The 23,313-nt window shown below is 34.5% G+C and overlaps 1 protein-coding gene across 1 annotated transcript in view; it reads left to right on the top strand.

Moving 5' to 3' along the window:
• Positions 1 to 23,313, top strand: part of LOC136830967 (tachykinin-like peptides receptor 99D) — a 247,267-nt gene that overhangs the window by 191,431 nt on the left and 32,523 nt on the right. The window contains exons 4-5 of the mRNA XM_067090924.1: positions 969 to 1,103; positions 11,948 to 12,028. Coding sequence (XP_066947025.1) covers positions 969 to 1,103; positions 11,948 to 12,028 — 216 coding nt within the window. The remainder of the gene's footprint in view (positions 1 to 968; positions 1,104 to 11,947; positions 12,029 to 23,313) is intronic.

Raw genomic sequence — 23,313 nt, 5'->3', positions numbered from 1 at the left:
GAGACGTTTATCAGAATCAAAAGAAGATATAGAGCGGAAAGCCTTTTTAGTCCCAAGGTTTGCTTCGGCGTCTTTGATTCTGCTCTTTTGAAACAACTACTAACGAATTCTGTATTGACGAAAGGAGCGTGGGAGGTAGGAGTGTCTCCGCCAGACAGTCGGATTTTAATGAGGAGTTTTATGTCGTCGGGGAAAAATGAGTATGAATTCCTTTGACTGGTGTGTTTAAACGGCTGGATATAAAATGCATATCGAGTCACTGCAAATTATTATTCCCCATCGACTTCATGTTACTTTGATTACAGTTTATAGGCAACGGCCTTATTATGCTTCTGTCACATATTAAAAATGCCCTTTCCTTATTATTCATGATATTATTATGTAGAATCTACTAGTCATTTTTTACCAGATACATATAATTGACATAACCACTATGCCCTCTTAACTCTCGAATTCTTCGCACTTTGTGGATGCGCTTGTCACTACAAAACCTTAAGAACCAAGTGCCAGAAATATGAAGAAATTATGATGAATTTTTTTTATATGCCCTTACTTAAGAAAAAAAGAGTAAAAGACTGCTATTCAGGACAAGAGTGAGGAATTTTCACAAAAATGTGTAAAGAAAAAGACTACATTTCTGAAAGCGAGTTGTTAAATGAAGTTTTCAGTTAGTCATGTTATGGTATTGGGAAATATAAGGCACCTGTATTACCAGGTAATTAGAATTAAACTATTATAATTTTGCTGACTGGAAAACATTTTCTGTAAGGATTTTCTAAATCTCTAAAAGAGGTATTCCTAGTGAAAAAACCTCTCTCTCTCTCTCTCTCTCTCTCTCTCTCTCTCTCTCTCTCTCTCTCTCTCTCTCTCTCTCACACACACACACACACACACACACACACACACACACACACACACATGGTTGAAGTAGGATTCATCTCACGAACTGTTTAATTTTACTGTTTCAGGTACATCGCCATTGTGAGGCCTTTGAAACCCCGGATGACCAAAAGCGAGGCCAGGAATTTTATCATTTTCATCTGGGCCTCGTCAATGCTCCTGGCTCTACCATGTCTTCTGTACTCCACAACAGTCTCCATTAGGTAACTAAAACTACATTATATATATATATATATATATATATATATATATATATATGTGTGTGTGTGTGTGTGTGTGTGTGTGTGTGTGTGTGTGTGTACATATATACTTTCTGAAGTCTGCTAATCACTTTTGACAGATATGTATTTTGACAGCTACGAGGACCTTTTAACCTTTGACATAATTGCTCATTTTCGGATACGCTGTCTTTGTCATGATCCAACCCAACGTTAATTGTTCATTATGGCTAATAAAGATACAGATGCTATATATATATATGCACATAATTTTATATATTTGTATAAATTGTATGTGGGTCTGTTTCTGTACATATAATTTTAATGTTCTATATGTACTCTATAACCATAAGTACTTCAGGATGAGAAAGTTGAGTTTCCAGACAAAATTACCACAACTTTACCAAAAATTCTTGCTAATACATTACTTTACAATTGCCTCGTGTGTTGCATATTTAGCATAATGTAAACGGCTCTTTCATTAATTTCTTTATTCTTTGAGAAAAAAAGTTGTGAAAAGAAAGGCATGAGAGTGAAATGTATTGCGGAATTATTCTGGGAGAGGCTTTTTAATGAAAAAAGTTAGGAGATGGAAGAGAGGTTTAGGAATAACAACAGAAACTTGACAGACTTGGAACACTGAGGTGAGGTTATTCTAATCAGCAACCACCACAAGATTAGCAAAACTTGTCAAGTGGGATGTATCATATCCAGAGACCCCGTAGGGGGTTAGTGCCGTCAGTGCACCTCACGGGGTGCACTGTAGGCATTACTAAAGGTTCTTTGCAGCGTCCCTTCGTCCCCTAGCTGCAACCCCTTTCATTCCTCTTACTGTTCCTCAGTTCATATTATCTTTCTTCCATCTTGCTGTCCATCCTCTCCTAACGATTATTTCATAGTGCAACTGCGAGGTTTTCCTCCTGTTACACCTTTCAAACCTTTTACTCTTTATTTTCCTTTCAGCTCTGAATGACCTTATAGGTCCTAGCGCTTGGCCTTTGGCCTAAACTCTATATTCAATATCCAGAGACGTGGGTCTTGAGAGAAATCAAAGAAAAAGATGAGATCAGAGTAAACTCAAAGGGATGAAATAACATTGGATGGAAATATGATTAATGAAGTGGAGTCTTCAGATATTTAGTAGCAATTACATTCCATCCAGGTTCTTTCGAGTTCGAATTTATTAAGTCTAAAAATAAAATCAAACATTGAGGAGGGTGAAAAATTATTTAGAAATCAGAGAGACTGAAATTTCATACGAAAATAAGAATAGAGTTGCCTAGAACGATCTGTATTGCTATATTGACAGGAATCATTGTATGACGATGAAACTGTGAATTGACTGTGTTGACAGAATAAAATTTCAAGAATAGTCTCTGGAGTCAGTGATACTATAACGGAGATGGGAGTTCCAAAAGTAGATGAGGTAATTCAAAAAATTCAAATTCAAAAGCTGTATTTCGGACGCAAATTACCATCGACAAATTGCACGAAGAAGAGTTGGAGATGGCTTGGACATGTCTTTCGCAGCATCCTGGTGAGGATAGTAACGTGATAGCGTCAGCTGGGCTCCATCTCTCTTCATCCTGAGCCTACTTGGATGAGAATTATGGACGGAGGCTGGAAATAAAAACCTGGGAAAGATATGAGTATCAGAATTTTTCAGAGGCCCTTTACATCTCATGGCGTTGAGGGTGATGAAATCATTGAATCCCTTAAAATAAAAATAAATTTAATAAGAACGTAAAAAGTTTAACATTTTTAATGCAGCAGGTTTGTTATTGATAAAAAACATAACATCAAAAGGATGAATACACAGTACGTGATCAAAATCTAGGGTATTATTATGTAATGAAAGTAATTACTCCAGGATATATTAGACGTATTCAACAACATTGATCATTCGCAATACAAGCCACATAAATAGTTTATTTTTCTGTTTGTGCTGCAACTATTAAATAAATTTCATCGCCGAACTTGCCACATTTGCATGTTTTTTTATCATCAGGCGCTTTGCAGTACTCCGTTTTACGGGCAATACAAAATAGAATTCAGCATTCCATTTGTTTGGTTATTTTGAGAGAGGGAACGGGTATTGTTTGGTGTCGTTTTCAGCAGTTTTTATCATTACGTGTTTTTATGTAGTGAAAGTAATTGTCAAAAAAAAAAAAGGTAGGGAGAGAGAAATTACCATTCATATCATTAGAAACATTTGTTTCATAGTGACTAATGCTCATTTGTATAGATCCTCAGATAATGACAAGCATAAGATACTAGTACAAAATGGAAGGATAAGCGAATATTAGTAATATTTGTTAGTATTTGTTTTAGGTGCATGAGTCATTTGGCGGCTCATATTTATAGAAAACTATATTTATATGTAATGCAGTGAATGCCATTTCAGCGTGCATTTGCTGAACGAGTATAACTCTGGTACAATGATATTGTTAGGTTATGTATTTGATTCTGTCAACCGTGAACACAGTTTTGTCTCATTCGTGTGTCTGTAAAGATAAATTCAGCAATATAGTTAAAACAGCAAAGCTAGCAGTCTCTATAAAGCAGGAAATGTTATAAAGAAATATACTGTACATTATTAGTTTATTAAGAAAATGAAATGATCCACAAAACTTTAGATATCTCTGTTGCAACTCCTTCCTTAAAACGTTTAGAATGACATGTCTGCAAAAATACTTTCAGAGTGAGCGTTATGGAGCTAAAGTAATTTACACTACATGGGTTAATGTCATTAGCTGACTATAATTGGCCTGCAAAAATCTGGAAGAGCAGTAGCTTTTACGTGTAGTCACTTAAACCCTCTGGTAATGGAGACGCAGAATTTATTTAAAGACAGGATTCGATATCTAGGTGCAAAGCTCAATGACACATGAGACGAAGTGTTCCTCGACAATTGGAAGCTGATATTTGAGTCGATGATAAAGTGTCTGTCTTTCAAGAGAGGAAAATTAAATTTTAGAACCCCGAATTGACACTTTTAGAAAGGTTTTGTGACTGGCGTTTGTTTGCTTTATGTGATTGATAAGAGTAGACTTTAGCTCATCATTCCGTTCGCTTGATTAGTCTTGCTATTTAGGATCTGAGATCTTATAAGTCATATTGCAGGAATTAAAAACTGATTAAACAGAACAGAAACGATCTCAAGAATTGTCAGATGTAAAATGTTTAGCATTATATTTTCATATTGCATTTATATATGTCTTGCAACATAGAATAGGGTATGTTATTGTAATTACTATTATGATTACTTTTTTTACTCTGAGCCACGCTTGGCCTCGTAGAGGAGTCGAGATATCATCCGTGTAGTTTTTTTTTTTTTTTTTTTTTGTAATTTTAAATAGTGATCACTTATGGTGACAGGTCAGACAAAGGAACTGCAGCAGGGCAGGGCAACAACAGTTCCCCATCTGGATGAATATAAAGTACCCTGCAGGAAAGAAATATTTAACAGAACATTTTTTATGAAAACTTCTGTAAGTCTTACCTACAGATGTTTTCCTAGTTGCAAGCAGTTATTACCAAAGCCAGTTGTTTGACAGAAGAGATTCCCTTTGAAACCCTACTGAGGTGGTAATTACAACACAAATGTGTCAAGGAAATGTGGAAATTAATGCGCGTATCTAGCCTAGGTTTGAATAAATGGACAAAAAGAGTGGGGTCATACCCCATTTACAGCAAAGGCCCGTCATTCAGAACAGTAGAACAACAGCCGAGGAGAAGAGCTCAAAACATGTCCATATATGTAAAAAATTTCACCCGATTATTCTATGCATTCTAAATTATTTGAAATATTGTCCCGGTATGTTATTTTTCTAGGTAGGCTTCAAAAACTTCGCCAAACACCCCATCGCGTTATAAACTTTCAGAATTCACGTTTCCAGTAGAGGGCAAATCCTGTCTGCTCTTTTTTTCTTTTTCGGAAGCTTCTCACAAGATCTTTCTTGGAAAGGGAATTTCTTATTACTCCTATGGCGGAAGACCAACCGCCACCCCCACCCCCACCTCCAAACTAAGACCATTCACACATATAAGTGCGCAAGCGCACGCACACACACCCACGAACATATCTTCTCTCTCTCTCTCTCTCTCTCTCTCTCTCTCTCTCTCTCTCTCTCTCTCTCTCTCTCGCCAAGCTGATCTGTCTATAGCTAAGCCTCCTAAGGTCGCATGCTCTATCCATATAAATGATTCAACCACTGAGAAAACTCATGGGGGCTATGTCTGCCATTGTTTAGAAACATTCAGACCTTCAGTGTCTGAAATGGATTAGAAATAGTTTCTGTACTGAAGCTTTGCCACATACACACACATATACTGTGTATACATATATATGTATATGTATATATATAAACATCTATATATGTCATTATGTAGAGACATATATACTGACATATAGATATATAAATGTGTGTGTGTGGCAAAGCTTCAGTACCGAACCTTTGTTTCTGACCCATTTCAGACACTGAAGGTCTGAATGTTTCTAAACAATGGCAGATATAGCCCCCATGAATTCTCTTAGTGGTTGAATCATTTATATGGGTAGAGCATGCGACCTTAGGAATTTTAGCTATAAACAGATCAGCTTGAGAGAGAGAGAGAGAGAGAGAGAGAGACAGAGAGAGAGAGAGAGAGAGAGAGACAGAGAGAGAGAGAGACGGGAACGAGGAGAGAGAAGAAATGTGTGTGTGCGTACACTCACGCTCGTATGTGTGGGTGGTGGTGGTTTGGGGAGGTTGGGGGGGCGGGGTTGGCCTTCCGCCATAGGAGTGATAAGGACCTCTTCCAAGAAAGACCTTGAGACGCTCCTGAAAAAAAGAAAAAAGATATTGACGCCAGATATAAGAGCAGATAGGATTTGCCCTTTATTGGAAACATGAATTCTTGAAGTTTATAAGGCGATGGGGTGTATGGCGAAGTTTTTGAAGGCTACCTAGAAAAATAACATACCGGGACAATATTTAAAAAAAATAAGAATGCATAGAATAATTGGATGAAATTTTTTATGTAAATAGACGTGTTTTGAGCTCTTCTCCTCGAATGTTATTCTGTTGTTCTGAATGACGGACCTTTGCTGTAAAAGGAGTAAGACCCCACTCTTTTTGTCTATTCAATCCTGGGCTAGACGCACGCATTAATTTACCCATCATAATGTCGGTTTAGATGTTCAGTATGAAGATATATCACTGAAAAGTGAAAACCCCGGAAACATTCTCAGAGCAGTTTCAATAACCACCATCCTTGAAGTAAATGCGACAAGTAATGCTCTGGAGAAAAGAATTATGATCTCATACTCCGAGACAGAAATCGCTCCCGACAGCAAGTCAGCAAATTTAATGAGATTTAAATGACTCCCAGATGAACACTTTACCAACCGCTCGGCCGACTGCTGAAAAGACAGGTTCGTGGATTCCAAGATTTTGTGTATCATTTTCTTCTCGATGTTACATTAGTGTTACATGAATACATAATGTTAAAGGTAATGTTAAACATTAATGGATTGCGACAGTTGTGCAAGTGTGCGCAGGTTTTAATCATTCCACGTACGAAAATATTTCTGACTGCTGTCTTTTAAGTCCTTAAGATATGAACTTTGTGCTATAGCAATAGCATTATCTTAACAAATCATTGCTGTTTAAAATACTTCTATCTTTCACCGGTGGTCTTCTCTGGCGAAGCCTTGATATAGCTTTTCTAAATGAAATTTCGAAATTAAGGATGACAGTAATAAAATCCTCTGGGTAATTCGTTCGAGAAACAAGTAAACATGATTAGACGTCTAACGGTTCCCTTTCTTGTGAATAAATCGCATATTCCACTTAAGCGAACTTTCAGAATAATGAACTTCCTTGCAGTGTTGCATGCTCATGTAAATGATATTTTGGTTCAGTGAAATCGCACGGTGAAGCAATAAGCGCGGAAATCCTCCAATATAGGGAGGCAGAGTGGAAGAGCTAAGGGAATACGCCCCTAACATTTGTAACCCAAATGACAGCAGTCCAAGTTTACGACGGGGGATCCCAGAAGTTTATATCAGATGTCGTCTGCTGCACCGAAGGTGATATGAGGCTGATGAATGAGAAAATTAAAGGGATTTTCAGCGATCAACTTTGCAAGAGTTATTGTCGTTACGGAACAGAAATATTCTTGGAAGTAAGCGGTGCTTTTAAATCTAGGTGAATGAATCATAAATCGACGGCAATTAGACCATGAATATAAATACAAATAATTAATTATTTCAAAATTCAGAATGGTGGTAAATCTGGTACAACACGAGAGCAAAGTAAGTTATAGACCCGTAAAGACTCAGAATAGTTTAATATCAGTCTTATAGTAACAGATCTGGAAGTTTTGGAACCCTTACACTGTCATATGTATGTATACTTATATATGTATATATGTATATATATATATATATATATATATATATATATATATGTGTATATATATATGTGTGTGTGTGTGTGTGTTATGTGTGTGTGTGTGTATAATGTGTGCGTGTATAGATAGATAGTTAACAATCATACCGAAAGGCTACTACTACTTTCTCCATGTTTACAACAATTTCTAAGAGCGAAATCACCTGAAAGAACTCCTAGATCGTGCTCCACCACGCCAGCTGTCTTAAGACTAGTGCAAGGCTTCACGCTACCACAGATTATTGTGTGGCTATTCTCATTTTTTCCTCCTTTGTCGGAAATGGCCGACGTTCTTTTGTGCCCCTTTAGTCTTATGATTCTCATAAGGAAAAATAAGTCGACACATAATTACGTTCGTCTCTCCGGCTTGGGCGGTTTATAACCTGCTTACGACCTACTATCTCCCAAATGCATAAATAGTTAAGTAAATGTAAAGAAACGGTACAGCAAAAGAATAACATGAGGTAAAAACCAAACGTTTTAAAGTCAGTTTTTTATTTCACGAGTATAAGTTGTCCTTGAATCATGTGAAGGCCGTCAGTGTTCGAAATGAAGGATAACATTTCCTGAAGAAAATTGCCAGAAGGATGGTACTATTATTCAGATTTTTAACTGCCTACTTTGGAGTAACTACGTGAAATACTCTACATGCGCACGCATATATACATTATGTATGTATGTATATATATATATATATATATATATATATATATATATATATATATATATATATATATATATATATATATATATATATATATATATATATATATATATATATATATATATATAATAATTGTTTACATATGTATATTTAAATATATACATATTTATTATATATAGATGTATATATTTAAAAATATATATATATACATGTATGTATGTATTAATATATATATATATATATATATATATATATATATATATATATATATATATATATATATATATATATATATATATATATATATATATATATATATATATATATATGTGGGTGTGTGTGCAGCCTACATGGTTTTTGCTATCAGGCACGTGTCTCTCTCTCTCTCTCTCTCTCTCTCTCTCTCACACACACACATATATTATGAAAAGATAAGAAGCGAACAAAATATAAATGCAGTAATTAATGAGTCGATGTCATTTTGTGTGATTTCATTTCACATGCGTCATTGTTTATATATACCCCGTTCTTTGATTCCGTTGTAGTCTGAATAATAAAATGTTAGGAGAACGTTTCCTATAGAGGTTTCTCCCGGAAAATGCCTGGAAATAGAAAATAAGAGTATTGTATAAGGCTTTTGAATACAAGGAAGAAATCCACGTAGTTCAGTTTCCTTGAATGGCAAGCGGAAACTTCCATATAGATTCAATAGAGATATCCTAGTTAGAATGGGATTGAATGGTACGGTTTACAGTCAGGTATATGAGTTGGGAATCCTTACATTCCTACGGGATATATGAAATGTTATTCAAGAAAATCTCACTTTATAAAGCATAAAAGAAGATGGCATAGTTATCTCAAGAAGACTCTCAAATCGTCTGAGGCCTTTCTTAGAAATGTGGATTTTCGCCAAGGCTGACGACCTCCCGTCTGGAATCTGCCTAACCATTTCTGTCACAGTAGGTTCAGACTCTTCCAACATATCACATGAATTCGCATCATGTTGGTAAAAACCTTGATTCCTTTATTTGATTTTTCTCTTTTTAGAACCTTGGGTGAAGGGATACTGATTTTCTTTAATAATTTATTTTGAGCCATTGTGACGTTTTATTGACATGTAGCGCTAGTATGAGTTTTATTAGAAAGCGACAAGAACGCAGATAATATTTAGATGATAAACAGATACTTCTAGAGGTAAAAAATTCTCAAAAAAGCAAAGAACCTTAGGTTCAGTGCACTGCACTTACCTTTAAAGCCTCTGCCAGTATTCACGAACATATGACTTCGCTCTCTCGCCAACCCCGAGGACTCCCCAGTCTTAATTCTGTCACATTCATTCTAGCATCATCTCCCCTCCCCCCCTCCCTCCCCCCTCCCTCCCCTCCACCCCACCCCTCCAACTCAGGCCCCTTTGAAAGATTTACTCTCGACCTCTTTTCCTGTATTTTCATTTTCATTCATCAAGTATTTATTTACTTTTGCCCGTTTTATTTTCGGCCTCCTTTGCTTGCAAGTAACATTTCCTTGATTTTGCTTGCTTGCGACTGACTTCAAAAGCATTTCACGATGGTTTTTGAAGTTTCCAAGCTCTCTTCCATTAGGCATTAATTACTTTCGAACGCCGTCCATTTTACTTAATGGATATCGTGTTCAGAACCCTTTTAGTTTCAACAAATAATAAATTTTTTTATGCTGGCTCACAGCAATCGCACAAAAATGTTTTTGGGAAAACCTTTCAAGAGCTTAGTTATATAAATAACATACTTATTAATGGAGTGTTAATGACATGAAAATCTAATTTCGTATAAAATTTATTTGTTTGAAAAATTCGTATGACTCGAAATCCTACTAGATTTTTGTTTATTAGTGAAATATAAAAAAAATCCCTAATTTTGTTGAATAAAGTGATGCACGATTTGACTCAGAAAAGTTACGGAATTCTTATTATATTTCACTAAAAAAAAAAACAGAACTTGAAGAATTTTGAGGAATACGAATTTTTTAGATACGAAAAAAAAAAAGTTTTACAAAATTAGACTTTGACGTCACCAACACTTCTTGACCCAACTCAATATGGTAATGGACTGACACTTTCGGTTACCCAAACTTAGAATATAGTGAAATTTGAACAATATAAAACTTAACATACCATTTTTACTAGCTTACCGAGTACTTGTGTATAGTTTATCAAGATGCAACGTATTAGTTATTTTGTATTAAGTGTTAAGAATTCCACTAAATGATATTTGAATGCATATTTAAGTGTTCTTAATGAGATATCATGTTTCATTTTGTCAGTTCTTATAAATTGGGAGAACATGAACCCCAACTATTTCTTAGGATGCTTTTGCCTTATTTATATAATCGCTTTATACGTTTTCTATTTAAGTTGATTAGTCTTACAAAAGATTATATATATTTATACAGACACACACACACACACACACACACACATATATATATATATATATATATATATATATATATATATATATATATATATATATATATATATATATATATATATATATATATATATATATATATATATATATATATATATATATAGGTCAAGTGATATGATAATTGGGAGTTGCTGTAAAATAGGTATTGAGTATTAACTGTCATTAAAGTGCATAAAAATACTGTGGTATTATTGCAATCTCAGTTGCAGTAATTTGGTTATTGTTTTCTTGCAGACTGATTGCTTTGAAGTAGATGAGAGCTGCCCAGAAAAATAATCTGGAAAAAATGTTGGTCATGCCAAATGACTTCACGATGAAGTCAAATGTTCATTTGCAAGGAAATTGTCAATTGAGGAGCGAGTAAATTCCCCCCCCTCTCTCTCTCTCTCTCTCTCTCTCTCTCTCTCTCTCTCTCTCTCTCTCTCTCTCTCTCTCTCTCTCTCATGGTAACCCTTTATCCAGTTTTCTTATTTGCTTGGTAGAGAGGTGCATCTCATTCATTTTACTAGAATTCATTAAGCAGAAGGACTGTTTTTCGGAAATTGATGTTATCTGTTTCAAATTAGTGATTTCACACGAAGCACAATTTTTTTCATTGTCCACACAGATATAATTCTCTCTATGTTCATATTTCTTATTTTATGTCAGTATATTCCGTTGCACTTGCTTCTGGTAAATGCTCTTTCGTAGTAATTCAAAGCCCTTCCCCCATTCTCTCTCTCTCTCTCTCTCTCTCTCTCTCTCTCTCTCTCTCTCTCTCTCTCTCTCACTCACACACACACACTCACGCACATAGACGCGCACATATTTTTATTATATATATTGTCTTTGTCGCTTGAATATTTTATATATAATTCAGAAACACCCTTTCTCAGTCCCTAAACTACTTTGCTATTTCGCAGTCCACTTGACACATAGATCTTAACGTTTTCATGCACTGCTCTTAATTGCACTTTAATTCAGTTTCAACCACTTTATCTCCGTTCATCCTCGGTTCCTTCAGGTGTTCGGTCTCTCGGTATTAATAATTTTTCACAGTTACGCGGATTCGCTTCTCCCGAGATGAGATCGATAATTGGCTGATCTATCATGCTTCCCGGACGCCTGTTTTTGCTTTAAACTTCTCTCTTGAACTCACAACGCTTTGATGCTTCTCTGTTATGTGTTCATTTCCGCGGTTCATCGATCTGTCGTGCTTTGCTTCCTGGGCGTCCAATTTCCATCCATGCTTTGGCATTACCTCTTTTCCCTTTTATTTTTTTGCAGGTATAAGAACAATGAGATCCGCAGAGGGTGCTTCTTGCTGTGGCCCGATGGGAAAACAAGTATATCGTACAGGGAATACGTGTAAGTAAAATTGCTGTCTTGTCATTATTGTTATTGTTGTTATTGTCCTCCTGTTTTGGGGCTCAGTGGTCCAGAATAGTAGAACGACTTGGATGGGAACTACGAGACGGGTGGCTGGAGATAAATAGAGCATTGTGGAAGTGACAGCGCAGGAAAGGCATGAAAAGTTGAGTTTCCCACAGGCAGTTTCGTTTCCACCGTGTTGGAGTGATGATGATGATGATGATAATGATGTTCTAGGCATTATTGCTTCTGGACCAGTAGAATCCAAAAAACTTTTGTTTTGACGATAACAAGCGTCAGAGTTAAAATGCAGTTGGGCACTTATGCGTGTACTCATCTTCCATTGATAATATTCTTATGCTGATATTAACTTAATTTGTGATGAGTTATTTCTTTTGAGAAGGCATGGCGTTATCGGTTCTTTTCAGCTAAACTCTGCACATCCCCTTTTTGTCAATTTTAGTCACTTGTTTCGTAGAGAAGGAGATAAAGAGTAAAACTTCAGTGTCTGTTGTGATGGTAATTATTTCTCTGTTAAACATTTATACCTCTTAATTACGTAGCCTATAGTATTGTGTTATATCATATCAAGTCCTCTTACAATCACTTAGATACAGTAAAAGCAAGGATAAGATTGTACAGAAATGCAGAATATGTTTTTCCTAATCCTGGAAGAGTGTGGTGGTTTGAAGGTTTATCGTTTTTGTACAGACACAGACATTATTATAAGTTATATATATATATATATATATATATATATATATATATATATATATATATATATATATATATATATATATATATACATATATATATATATATATATATACATACACTATATATATACAGTATATATGTCATGTCATGGCCGGTAAGCAAATGGAAACAATAGATTCTCATAACTATTTGTTTGGAAATTAATATTTCGAATGATGGTGGGATGAGAGAAGAGATGAGTTACACAGCAGGTGAATCGAGAAAAGCAACAGGACGGATGTGAAAGATTGGGAAGTTACTGGAAGTGTAGCAAGTTAAGGTTGAGATGTATAAGTGCTATTTTGAACCAGTTCTCCTGATAGCAGCGAAGTTTGAATTTTAAATGTGGATAAAAGAAAGAAGGTGAAAAGATGAAATTAATTGTTTGTGTAGTGCTTGTGGTATAAGAGGAATTGAAGTGGTGAGAAGTATGGAGATATGTAGAGGGAATGGTTAAAGGGTTAGCATAGGTGAAAGGATTGATCAAAATTTTTTTTAAGATGGTTTGGTAACGTGAGAAGAATGGCTGATAAAAGGTTGTTTAAGAGTATAAGGTTAGGAGAGACTGAGAAGAAAGTGCAGAGGAAGACCCAGAAAGAGTTATCAGAAAGGTGGGACCTCAACATCCAAGCAAGGATAGAGTGCCTGCATGATATTTGGCGCAGAATCTGTAGGAGGGTCCTACACGCTGCAGGTGAGTCTTCTGTATAGGTGCACGAAGCAGCTAGTGCTGTGGAAGTTTCATGCACCGGGTATTCATCCATGACTCAGAACTTGAAGGGCTTATGTGACAGTGACCTTTGCCCTTTCCTTTCTTTGGAGCTACACTTTGTAGGGAAAACGGCTTTATATGTAGCTATCTATCTATCTATCTATCTATCTATCTATATATATATATGTGTGTGTGTGCGGGTGCATTGAATGTGAGTCCTTGTATTTATATACAAGGTGGGTTCTTCCATGATTTGACAATAATGAAAAATTTCTGTTTGTAATAACAGCATCTTTACTCATCTTCCAAAGAAATGTCTGACATTGTCATTAACGGTTCTCTTATCAGTTTTCCTGTTTCGTTATCAGTTTTATACTTACGTCTTTTTTTGTGTATGATTGCAAATGATAGAATTCTTTTAATCAAATTTAAATCTCAATTCTGAGTATGTGCTTGGTCGGTGATTTCCAGATTGTCATGTGGATATTTCTTTTACTGAATTTGGAAGGGTGCTTACAGAATACTCACCATCAAGTAAAGTGGCATTGTAAGCGGGTTTTATTACTGGAGGCTGAAATTCGGCTTGGTTGTGAAATTGCATGTTTCCGTTTCTCTGGATCGAGCAGCAGTAGTATCATTCACGCTGAAATCAGTGGTATACATGATTGTGATTAAAGCTGTATTTGAGGATTTTGATATTTATATGTTTTGCGTTAAGCCACGACTCTCAGAAGATCCAATCATGTTTCAGAGACCTTATCTGCAGCGTCGAGTATTTTATGACTTTCACGCCATTTCCTTCATTGATTTTTAATAATATACTGATAGTATCGAGAAGTGTAATCAGGACATCACTACTTTCACTGACGTCCTCTGGGCTATCAGCTTTATCAGTCATTAATACGATCAGAATTATGGCTCATATCAGTGACTAAGCAGTTAAACAGCAGTGTTAACGCTATCGATTCATTCTGGTGATATCATCGATAAGGGTGACATAAATGTTGTAATATATTATTGTAATCATTATTGCCATTGGCAGCAGGATTATATTTTTTGAAATATAACAACATAGTGTTTGTCCTTTTCATTTTCATTTCTACTGACTTGTAGTCTGGAAGAAAGCATGCGCAAAGTGTTTTTCCTTGCATTACAGATGAATCCTTTAACCCATGCGTCATGATCACGTGAACGGCATGATAATTTCACTTTAGCTCGACATGATGACGTCAGCAGTATGCTTTCTCATATTTGTTTAATATCTGACTACAGCTGAGTTGATTTTCTGAAAGTTCTTGTTATCCATGTTATGGTTAATGTGTCAATATAAGGTCATTTTAAGTAGAATGACATTTCTGCTTCGTTCTTTATAATTATTTTTCCATGGTAAATATTGTTTTAAAATTTGCATAGATATATGCTATTTTGTTAGAACTGTGAAACACTATGTTTGAGGTAATCAGATAGAATTCATTAAAAATTTCTTGGTTTCAGAAAACAGTGCGACGAAAATAAATCGTTCATGAAATCAAGATTTCACGCAGTTTCTCAACCTTGTTGACATTTATGGGATGTTTTGCATCAATATGACCTTACAAAGGCATATTTTTAGTATTAAAAATTCTTTCACAGAACATCAAATCTTATTGTAGCTGAATTTATACAAAAATGTATGTTGGCTGCATTAATTTCATGGCACGTGTTTATAGTATTTGTTCCACTATCCTCAGCATAAGATACTTGAAAATCAGTACTTTTATCGCTCCCGATGTGATATCGACAAATGCATTACTTTGTAGATCAAATCTCGTTTATAAGTACTGGGTGTGTCTTAACTAGATATGATTTTCCTTAATTGAATTTTTTAGATAGATTGAAAATGGATAAATCACAATTTTTTTTCTGGCCGGATTCAGATTCTGTGTTATTTTCAAATTATAATCATTACCATCGCCTTGACACCGAACATAGTTACTGTCGCCAGGTTTTGTGTCGTTTTTAGTTTTCTGGAAAAGAAAACTATTGTGCCGGCTTCGTTTGTCCGTCCGCACTTTATTCTGTCCACACTTGTCCTGTTCGCCCTCAGATCTTAAAAACTGCTGAGGCTAGGGGGCTGCAAATTTGTATATTGATCAACCACCCTCCAGTCATCAAGCATACCAAATTGCAGCCATCTAGCCTCTGTATTTTTTATTTAATTTAAGGTTACAGTTAGCCATAATCGTGCTTCTGGAAACATAGAATAGGCCACCACAAGGCCGTGGTTAAAGTTTCATGGGCCGCGGCTCATACAGCATTATACCGATACCACCGAAAGATAGATCTATTTTCGGTGGCCTTGGTTATACGCCGTAGCGGCTGTACAGAAAACTCGATTGCACCGAAGAAACTTCGGCGAAATTTCTACTTGTTATGCCGTGTAATTTAACCCACTTTTTTACCAGCTTTTATCATAAGTTTTTTATGCTTTGTCTCATATTGTCTTGTATTCCGTACTGTCTTTCCCCCAAGTGTCTCCTTCATCACCTTTTCTTGTATACGTTAATCGGACGGCTTTTCCATTCTTGTCTCCTTCTGAACCTTCCCCATTCCGATTATATCTTCCACATCCCAGTGAATCACTCGCTGGACTCAACTTCTGGCACCATTCTTTTCCAGCAGTTTCTTAATTGCCCTCGTTGTGTATTCTGCAGTCACGTTCGCAAACGCTCTCTTGATTCACATTATCCCTTTCTCGCTCATTATTCAGCCTCTCCTCTGGTTTTATCCTGTACATTCAGTTGTCTTTTAAAACAATTGCATTCTCGTCCTACAGATCTCAATTTCCACCTCCCATTTGAGGGTCTATTGGCTCATTAGGATTTTTTGCCCGCATTCGCTTCTTTCCAAAGGGGTTTTTATTTCTCCATAAATTTCCATCTCACATTACAGTTCAACATTTCATCTCTTGGTATTTTCTCTCTCACTCTTTCCTGTTGATTTTCTTATTTGAACCTCCTAATGAATAGCTGCAATTCTTCGTTCCTACTATTGCTATTTTAATCTTACAGACCATTTTTATCTAGTTTCCCGTATGGCCTCATTTTTTAATGGTTCATAATTGCCCTGATTAGAGTTCATAGTTATACTGAAGGCATTTACTACAACCCGGTAATAGCTAGGAATGCCTATTGGTGAGCTTATCAGCAGGAATACAAAAAAGAAAAATGCGTTTTTTATTTCTCCATTTTTATAGTTCGTTGTTGTGGGGGTGTTTTTATCACGACTGTTATTACTGACCGGGTTTTATAACCCTCTTTTGCTTACTCCTGTTTTTCGCTTATCGAACCTAGTTTTTTTCGCAAAACAAGGGAATATTTTTGCCCTTTCAAGAAGTAATGCATTTGATTATCGAAATGTCACGCGCTCAAGAATATACGATTCCAATCTCTGCCTGAGAACTTTGGAAATGAAAACAACTGGGTATCAAATTCCACTTCTCTTGGGAATCTTTGCCTTTTATTGTTTTCATATTGCATTCCCGTTTTGCTTAGCTTTTTTCCGCGATATGGATTTTTTTTTTTTTTGGGGGGGCAAAAATGGGGATGGATATCTTTTTGATTTGTTATTGACGGCAGTGTAAATTTTCGACAAAAATGAATAGCGTTGGAATGGGAATTTGTTCGATGTATTTCTCCTTCATTCCCACATTATATCACCGTGCATTTAACCTGTACAGTTATATATATATAACATATATATATATATATATATATATATATATATATATATATATATATATATATATATATATAACATATATATATATGTATATGTATATATAAATTTATATGTATATATATGTACATATATATATACTATATATATATATATATATATATATATATATATATATATATATATATATATATATATATATATGTATATATATATATATATATATATATATATATATATATATATATATATATATATATATATATATACAACCCTACATCCTTAATGGTTTAGTATCTTTTATGTCCCTTTAAGATGCGCATTATTATATTAAAGTTCTAAGGAAGGTGTTGCAATCCCTTAATTTGATTTATTTGGTTCCTCATTTATATGTCAAGGAGAAGGAATTTAGATATTTTCCTTCGTGATACTCTTCAGTTGAATATGTATATATATATATATATATATATATATATATATATATATATATATATATATATATATATATATATATATATATATATATATATATATAGTATAGGAATATAGTGTAATTTTTCATGATTCATTATGTGGTGAAAGGAAATAACGAATTTGAGAATAACAGTTTGAACGCCATCCATAAGCCTTTACGACTAAAAATTGTTGTTACTGGCATCCTCAAGTATTTTACACATTATGTATGGTCATATTTTTAAACCTTTTTATGTAGAAATGATATTACCTGCGTTTTTGTTCAGTATTTATATATATATATATATATATATATATATATATATATATATATATATATATATATAATATATAAATACTAACAGGACCTCATTGAAACTGGATGGTATCTAGTGGAGATATTTATTTAATAAAAGTTACAAGCTTTCTAGGACTAACATTCCTCATTGTCAAGTATCCGTCGAATACTTGACAATGAGGACTTAGTCCTGGAAAGCTTTTTGAATAAGAGGTCCTGTTAGTAATTGTATTAATGCACAGATAATTGTTTAAGTGATAAAGTTGATATATATATATATATATATATATATATATATATATATATATATATATATATATATATATTTTTTTATCAGTTCACACCACATGCAGGGAGTGACTTCGGAGAAAATACAGTACAGCATTTAAGAATCCTCAAAAATACCCATCCCATCGATCCAGAGCTGAATTCCCCTCAGGCAGGATCTTTCCATTTACGTTTACTCTAAGATATATGCGTTCATTAACGTTTTTCTCTGCAATTATTTCCTTGTGAAGCAACGTTTTCTCCCTGAAGTTCTTGACTTACTTTCTGCTCTCCATTTTGAGTACTTCCTTTTATTCTTTTATATTTCATTTTCTTCCTGACTTCCCTAACCCTCCTTCTGTATACCATTACATGATCTTTTCTTTTGTTTTAAAATTGCAAATCAAGTAACCATTTTATTTTCTTCACTTAACATCACGTTTCCTTGTCTCACCATATGCCATCTTCATAAACTCTTTCTACCGTCTTATGCTTCCAAACACTCTACGGACCATTCTCCTCAAGCAAATAATGAGCAGCTCTATCTCCAGCCAAATGGGCTGCTCCAGGAGTAAGGCCCCATGCTGGCTCAAGGCCAGCCTAACTACAACCACGTCATAACTCCAACCACTTATTTTCTCGTCATTATATTCATTAACTTGTGCTGAGATATACTTCTAACACATTATCAATCCCTTTTCCATACTATTTTCACTTTCTCAAGTGTTTTTCCATGCAAGTGTCTTTTCTTTGAAAATCATGTACTTTTGGCAACTAAGCCCTTTTCAGAAACATTGCCAAAAGACCCTCTTCGTTCCCATTTACTCCTGAAACTCATTTCTTACTGCGATGCCATCTCTGTGTTTGAATAGCTAGCACATTACCTTCATAGTCTTCCGAACTTAGCCGGTTCCATTTCCCAGATGCACCGAACAAGACTCTCTTTCGCTTTTGCTGTTTTACAATCTAACTGATACAGTTTATAAATATATGCATACATACGTTTATCCACAAACATTAAGCTAAAAATGTAGTTTGATATCTAATTCGTTCTACCTCGTAAATAATACCGAGGGGGGAATTATAATTAATATGTGGTTCGTCACTTGGGAGATTCGATTTCCCGACAGCAACAACCTCCACTTGTCACTGAAGTTGGAGGTTGTTGCTGTCCCAGGTGACGAACCACTTATCATTTAAAATTCCCATAAGGTATTATTTCCGAGGTTGAGAGCATTGGATGTTAAACGACATTGTAGCTGAATGTTTTTGAATGTTAAAGTAACAAGGGTGATGAGATAAAAATTCATACATATATATGCACATATATATGTATATATACATATGTGTATGTAAATATACAAATATATATATATATATATATATATATATATATATATATATATATATATATATATATATATATAAATTTCAATTCAATTAAAAGGCAAGGGCACTGCCCACTAGGCCATACAAGTCTAAAAGAAGTTTGGAACCTTGCCTTTCAGTTGAAAGACCTGGGTTCGATCCTATTGTGAGTCAGAAATTTATTTCTGTTCCACGTGATTATTGATTGTTGATTTTTTTATTTTTATATATATATATATATATATATATATATATATATATATATTATATATATGATTATTTATATATATATATATATATATATATATATATATATATATATATATATATATATATATATATATATATTTATATATATATATATATATATATTTTATATATATATATATATATATATATATATATATATATATATATATATATATACTAAACCATTGAAATTTAGAGAAGAATCACAGACAGCCAGAATTCAAAATCAAAGTTCTTTTTCTTTCCTTTAAATCCAGAGTTATACATAAACCCTGGAAGATATTAACAAGGTATGGACAGAACCACAACGAAAGAAAGGGTAAAGCGATAAACAAGGAAACTATAACACAATAAACAAATCTGGCAATAGGTGGCCTGTGAATCAAGCTATCCCATGCTACACTGAATGCAAATTTGCATTTGGGGCGATGTTGGATTTTGGAAATATATTTATTTATATATTTACTTTATTCATTCGCATTCTGACTCGGGTTATTTTTAGATCATATAGACTAAACCACGATTAAATTTATGAAATTCTGTTGGGTTTCTTACCCTTGTGACCCTTACTTTATGACTTCATTTTAGACCCCTTTCGTCATGGAACGCACATTCCTTTTTAAAAATACTATCAACTTTTGCATATATCTACGTTTGTCTGTGCATATGAATCTTATTTCAAAGATTCAGAATATACTTTAACAATTATTTTTGAAATAAAAAAAAACAGTCATGCAGAGATCTATATGCTAATAATAAATCAACGGAAATCTCGCGGAGGTATGCGAGAAATTCGAATAAATTGAGATGAAGTGCATATTCCCAGGCGACAATGCGATAACCGAATTGTTTAATGAATATTGATTCAAATATTTTCGTCTCGTCACTTCGGAATCGGATCCGTTCAATAACTAGAAATTGGCCTGGCGCTTACTGCGGCAATAATAGAGTGGAATATTAATCTGTTTTCCTTTCCCATTTTTGTTCAGATATTTGTCCATTTTTTCCCGTTCCCTTTGTTTTTTCGCTTGCAGCAACTTCCTTCCTGCCATATATAGACAGGTTTTCTCGTTGTTTGGGAGAAATCATTATTTTTTTTTTTTATATATATATATATATATATATATATATATATATATATATATATATATATATATACATATATACATATATATATATATATATATATATATATATATATATATATATATATATATATATATATATATATATATATATATATTATACCTTATGCCCTTTGCCTCTTTCGAGGGAGTGGCACCCTCTGGTTTCTTCATTCTACCGAGGCGAGTTTGCGAGCCTCACGCCTCTTTTCTTAATCCCAGCAGACGCTGGCACCCATTTGCAGCGTTATAGACTGTTGGATGGTAGACCAGAAGCAGTCTTCGGACCTAGCAAAAATGTGCTGAGCGCTGCCACAAATCAGTCCCGGTATCCATTGAGCTGATTCCATCAACCTAATGTGGGCTGTGGGTTGCAGTCCACATCTGTGAAAAATATGTCTTGGAAACTGGTTCAAGTGTTATAATTAGATAATTCAGAATTCTTCACATATTTTCAATATAAAGTTTACCAGGACTTCCGATCTCTTGTGTTTAGCGTAAAAGCTATTGAAGACGCTTTATATATTACCATGAAAGAATAATGAATATTCCTTGTAGGTTAACAAAGAAATGATTAAGACTTTATATGTGCTTTTGGAATAAACTTCATTATTCGTTAGGCCTTCTCTCAGCTTGTAAAGCATTTGTAATTATTCTGGAATAAACTTAATCGTTAATGACTTCGTGTTAGCTTGCGGTTAGAGTAAATTGTTTTTTTCAGTCCAGAAAATGAGACTTTCGTTAATCAGTGAAGAAGGAGTATCATTGATGCTGTCTCATTTCAGAGATATTGGTCTATGAATTCATTACACAAATAGGTTTTTTTGGTTTGTAAATTATTTATATTTCTGGCTTCACAAATTCTAACCGAGACCAGTTGGAGGACAATTGACTCCTGCTTCGTGATCGTAAAGTTATTTGAATCACACTGTGATCATCTTTCTTATGGTTCATAGGGCCTCAGTTAACTTCAGGAAGAAGTTTTTATGTGATTATCCGGCTAAGTGCGTTCTGTATTTAACGACCATCCCTTCTTAAGATAGGCCCTTTCAAACTTCTTTGTTATGCTAATGAAGCCGTCGATATGCATCTTCCCTTCAACTTCTGTTATAGCCACGTTTTAATCTGCTTACACCACTTAATATCCCTGATTCTTCTCAGAGATTGTATTTTCAAAGCTCAGAACCCTGTCAACAGCTCTAGAACTATGACACCAGTATTTAAAGGTCGAAAGTCTGATATCACAGATGTTGCTTTTGAATGACTAGAAACAGGATTATATCCCGTTGGGTTATTCATAAACTAAACTGTTTTCTTAGCTTTTTAGACTGCGAAGGAAGGATTAGTTGTGTAGGCTCATTGTCCTAATAACACCTCCAGCACCCTGATATTTATCCAGTTATAGTACAGAGGACTTTGCAATGTAAATATAAAGTCACAGACGCTATTTTTCCCACTCTGCCCACCAAAATCTCTATTCTGCCCTTTGCGCTTTTGCTATAGAGAGCCGTGGAAAGCCGCGATTAATTCAGGCTATGATGCGGCATGAGTTGATACTGTATTATCCCCTCGCGAATTGAATGTCCATAAACTCCAGTAAAACTGGCATAACCGTAGTTCAAACTGGAGATTCCAGGTCATGAGGTCAACAATTGGTAATAGTGGTAGTTTTGTATAGCAGTAAGGTCTGGATTTGAACAGCATAAGTTTAGGATTAAAGTTAATGTGGTTTCCAGTTCTTGTTGGCTTTTGTAGATTTTTCGTGTGATAAACTGGCATACTGTATAAGTGGTGTGATAACATGGATGCCAAATGACACTGTTGAATTTAGTAGTATATTCCAACTTTCCATATATGTTCCGTACTTTGGTTAGAGAAATATTAAACTATTTTCTCACTTTCAAATCTTCTTTATTTAGCTGCTATATCTTAGATATATTGTAAACGAAATTTATTCATTTCTTATATCTCACAGTACGAGAGTAATCTTACATTCCCAAAGGCACGCAAAGATAAGGTAAATTATATACTTACCATGTAGGATTTATGAAGACGAACTTGTAAGCAACTACCGAGTCGTTTTGTTGGAATAATGGGTATTTTAACTCAGAGAAGGCTTTCGCGAATTCATTTGTCACATTTCATCTTAGGAAATGAAGTATAAGAAGTGTTAATTATTGTAGTCTTTTAAGAAAAGTTTTTTTAATTCATTTACGACTTGGCTCGTCAAAGCTGTCTATAAGTATCAGACTATGTCAAGTTTTGCCTCTTGCTACAGGTTCCAGGTCTTTATCTCTCGTATCTCACCAGTGCTAATATATATATATATATATATATA

This window comes from Macrobrachium rosenbergii, chromosome 47, assembly GCF_040412425.1.
Source record: "Macrobrachium rosenbergii isolate ZJJX-2024 chromosome 47, ASM4041242v1, whole genome shotgun sequence".
NCBI classification, from domain to species: domain Eukaryota; kingdom Metazoa; phylum Arthropoda; class Malacostraca; order Decapoda; family Palaemonidae; genus Macrobrachium; species Macrobrachium rosenbergii.
Note: the sequence above shows the minus strand (reverse complement) of the source record. Positions and strands in the feature narration are given on the sequence as shown.